The sequence below is a fragment of the Octodon degus genome, unplaced genomic scaffold (assembly GCF_000260255.1).
Source record: "Octodon degus isolate 3935 unplaced genomic scaffold, OctDeg1.0 scaffold00113, whole genome shotgun sequence".
NCBI lineage: Eukaryota > Metazoa > Chordata > Mammalia > Rodentia > Octodontidae > Octodon > Octodon degus.
Genome location: NW_004524689.1, coordinates 8,370,501 through 8,374,591, shown reverse-complemented (window position 1 = coordinate 8,374,591; position 4,091 = coordinate 8,370,501). Strand labels below are relative to the sequence as shown.

At 59.7% G+C, this 4,091-nt stretch overlaps 1 protein-coding gene across 1 annotated transcript in view; it reads right to left on the bottom strand.

Moving 5' to 3' along the window:
- The window catches only part of Tnfrsf1b (TNF receptor superfamily member 1B), a 28,798-nt gene extending 25,050 nt beyond the window's left edge, over positions 1–3,748 (bottom strand). The window contains exon 1 of the mRNA XM_023699467.1: positions 3,583–3,748. Within this exon, the coding sequence (XP_023555235.1) occupies positions 3,583–3,660 (78 nt within the window). The 5' untranslated portion in view covers positions 3,661–3,748. The remainder of the gene's footprint in view (positions 1–3,582) is intronic.
- Positions 3,749–4,091: the final 343 nt, after the last annotated feature.

The following is a 4,091-nucleotide window of genomic DNA, read 5'->3' as shown; positions in this document are numbered from 1 at the left end:
GGCCACCCACCCACTGTGGCTTAGGTGGGAACACAGGTGTGTGAGCATACTGGGGGGAGGAGCCCTGGCCCAGAAGGACAGCTTAAGAGAGGGGGACAAAGCAGAACTCAGGCCTGCCCACTGCCTTGTCAAACGCTCCCGTGTCATCTGTCACACAAGGTCACGATAAAGGTCAGATGATTAATCTGTGACAGTATCAAAAGGATTTGAAAACCTAGGCTGGTGGTTGTGGGGCAGGGCTCTTCCCCTCCCCTCCATTCTGGACGGGAACATTTAATAACATCTGGAGACACTTTTGAGGGCTGAAAAGATAGCTCAGTAGAATAAGTGCTTGCCTGGGAAGCACAGGGTCCTGAGTTCAATCCCCAGATATGGAGACACTTTTGATTGTGATAACCAGAGTGGGTGCCGCTGACACCTAGTGTGCAGAGGCCAGGACCTGCTAAGCACCCTGAAACACTGGAACAGCCTACAGCACTGAAGAACCTGCCCCGGTACCAACTGTGCAGACCGGAGCCCTATTCCAGGTCTATAGCTGGAGCCAGTTCCCGCCCTCGCTACAGCTACATGTTAGTGGAAAGACACCATCAGAGCCAGAGAACTAGAGCAGGGCAGGAGTGCTGGGTGGAAGACAAGCAGGTCAGGGTAGCAAGTGCACCGAGCAGGGAGCCCTCAGAGGCCAGAGGGCCCAGGTGAGCAGGAGGAAATGGTAAAGGAGACCAGATCTCAGCGGCACAGCACACAAGCTACAAGAAAAAGCAAGCACACGAAGGCCCCGAGGCACGCGTTGTGTATGTGGGTGTGCAGTGTGTCTGAGGGGCAGCAAGAGAGCCAGCATGGCGCAAGAGTGAGGACTAAGGTGACATGTAGAGTAGCGCTGAACATAACACACACAATGCTGGAGCGAAGCTGTCTCCCCCCCCCACAGCCACCTCTAGGAAGTACTAGATGGAAAAGGCCAGAAAGTGTCACCCTATCCTGGGGAGGAGCAGTGCTCTGGGGAAGAGGGTCAGGGCCACTGTGACACAAGAATGCCAGGCCAGTGCTCTCTCCACATCAGCAGATGAGAAAACAGAGGCTCCCTAGCTTGGCCCGGGGTTGGGGGTCTACAGTGCCCGTGACCTCCTGGCAGTGTGGCTCTGGGAGGCTGGGAGCTGGTCCCCAAGCTGGAAGCAGAGTAGGTGGGGGGTTGAGTGAATGGCAGGGAATGTGGGTGCCTACACCACACGCCTCCGCCTCAGTCAGCACACAGACTCCCCTGGGGATGTCAGGCAGGGGACGACAGGTCACAGAGAGGGCAGAAGGAGGGAAGAGGCCCCAGGGCCAGCTGGTAGTCAGGCTTACCTGACTGCAGCCTGACAGTCCCCAGGTTCTTCCCTAAACTGATCAGACTTCTGGGGGTAGGGGGTAGGTGGGCAAGGGTCACTGCCACCCACCAGAGGGCACCAAGCACTCACCCATGCTGCCAGCTCCCTGACCATTTTAGAAATGAACTAATGAATGACTCAATGAATGGATGGTACATTCCACCATTCCACAACATGGCAGTCAAAGGGACAAAGTGGGGACAGCACAGCGAGTCTGGATCCCCACCCTATGGCCAGCTGAGGTGTCCCTGGGGCTCCTTCTACAACCCCACATGAGTTACTGCCAAGCTTGCTATGTGTGAGGGACTCATGGGGACAGGAGCAGGGACACAGGCACAGGAGCATCTGCTGGCAAGAAGTTCGGGAGTCCAGCAGACTTGCATTCAAATGGTCAGGGGAACCTGCATTTCTCGTAGCGCTGCGATCTCAGGAAATGCCACAGCCTCTCAGATTTGTTTCCACATCGCTCAATGGGAACCACTCCACCACCTTTCAGGAGCTACTGGAAGGGAGGTCACAGCGTGGTTCTGTGACAAAATACCCTCGCACAGTGCCTGACACGAAGGTGGCCAAAAAGGAAGAATCCACGGTCCCCACACTCAAAGACTCTGCCATGCACTGAGGTGACTGAAGCAGCACAGAAGCCCTCCTGGGAAGGACAGAGCAGATCAAACCCAAGTGGGAGAATGGGGACAGGTTTTCCTGGAGTGGGTGGCATTTGCAAAGGCCCGGGAGGATAGAATTAAGGCGGACTGTACAGAGGGGACAGCATGGGTAAGGCTGGGCAGACTTATACAAAATGACCACCTGGTCACTGGGCATGGAGCACACGTGGTCAGAGACGGGGCAGACACCTCACACTGGCCTGAGCCCCTGGGAGCACAGGGCCCATACACGAGAAGCAGAGGTGCCGAGACTTGGGGGTGGTTCTCTGTCAAGGAGGAACCGGGGAGTAGACACAGGGCTGGGAGCTCAGCTGAGAGTCTCTGGTCATAGCCCCTGGAGGCAGGAATGTGAGAGACCTGATGACCTCTAGTGGGACAGGAAGGAGGTGGCAGGGAATCCCTCGGCAGTTCCAGGAGAGCTCTGTCCTGTCAGCCTCCCCCACCAGGGCCCTCACAAACACCCAGGGCTCACCAGGGCAGGCCAAGCCCAGCCAAGCCCCCTCACCCCCTCGCAGGCCAGTGTCTGTGTCATGACCCATGGTCAGGCTGGCAATCACAGTCACCCACAAGCACTCAGAGGGTGCTCTTGTGCCTCCAGGACCCACTCCTGGCACCACTGTGGGGCTCACTAGGGGCCTGACAGTCCCGCTCCTCCTCTCCCCCCCTCCAAAACTGGGCTCTTGGATCACTGAGTCACCTCGTGTCAGGATAAGGTCACCTCCCACTTCCTCCCCAGCAAGATGACCACAGGGGCTGGCAAGCCCTCCCCTGAAGCCAGGGGAAGGAGAGGAGATGCCCTCGGAAGAAACACCTCTCCACACCCTGACACAGACACCCAGTTCTCTGGGCATCGGTTTTCTTCTCTGTGAAATGGGGCTCCCTGACTAGCCGACCGTGCTGACCCACAAGCCCTTGCTAGATGCACCCGAGCCACAGTACTGGGGTGTCTCCTCCCCCTGTTTTCCAGAGCTCCTCAGGATAGCATGCTGCCTGCCGCACTTAATGAACAGCCCCAAGGCCTCCCGCCGGGAGCCCACAGAACAGATGGAGAAACCCACCGGGACACAGGGGCAGAGGGTCCTGGATGGAGCTGCCCAGGGGCCAAGGAGGTGGCTCACAGCCCAACAATGCCCCGCTTAGATGTCTACACCCAGTCCTGCGCTCTCAACAGCAGCTGAGTATTTCTAAGGAAAAGGAAAGCCGGAGCCCAAGGGAGGAGGAAGTCTTCTCACGGCTTTGCCCTCATGGGCAGTGGGCAGCGCCCTGTGTAGCCAACTCCGCGTGCGGGCCACAGAATATCCAAAGAGGATGGGCCCCGGGATGATTATGCTCGGCTCCAAATGCCTGGTGGCGACCCCGGGGAACAGGAGTGCGTGCTGGAATGCGGTATGCGGGAACCCGGGTCCCTTCGGCATGCACGTGTGCCAGGCTCCGTGTCCCAGGCGCGTGCCTACAGGTTCCCCCCAATACCCCCAGTGCCCCAGTCATGGTGCCCCTGGAAAGCACACCAGTCGGGATAGGAGCTGTCATCCCACCGGCGAGTCACCCACCTGGGTGGGCACGGCGAGCCCCGCCGGCCACAGCTGCAGTCCAATGGCCAGCGCGGCCCACAGCGCTGCGGGGGCCATGGGAAGCGGGGCCAAGAGCGGTCCAGCTAGCGCCCTGCGCCCTGTACCCCTGAGCCTCCTCCACGTCCCGAGCTAGCCCGCCAGCGACTGAAAGCGAAAGCCGGCGCCCGCGGGAGGTGAAGGCAGGCAGCGGGGCGGGGGCGCGGCGGGGCGGGGCTGGAGGGCAGGGCCTTGGCGGCATATACGCCCCCTCCGCTGTCCTGCATCTCTTCAAGCCCTGAGCGGCTCCTCTACCTCCGCGCCCCCTGCCCAGTGGAGGGCAAGAGAGTGGTTCTGAGGACAGACTCCCCCTGACCTGTGGCTGCCAGGAACCTGTCCTCTGCCCTTGCCCGGCCCCCGTCCACCTTTCCAACTCCCGTGGGGTAGGGCCCCAGCCAGGTACAACTTCTCCCAAAGCTGACATCACTCTGGAGATCCAAGAGTCCCTAGGC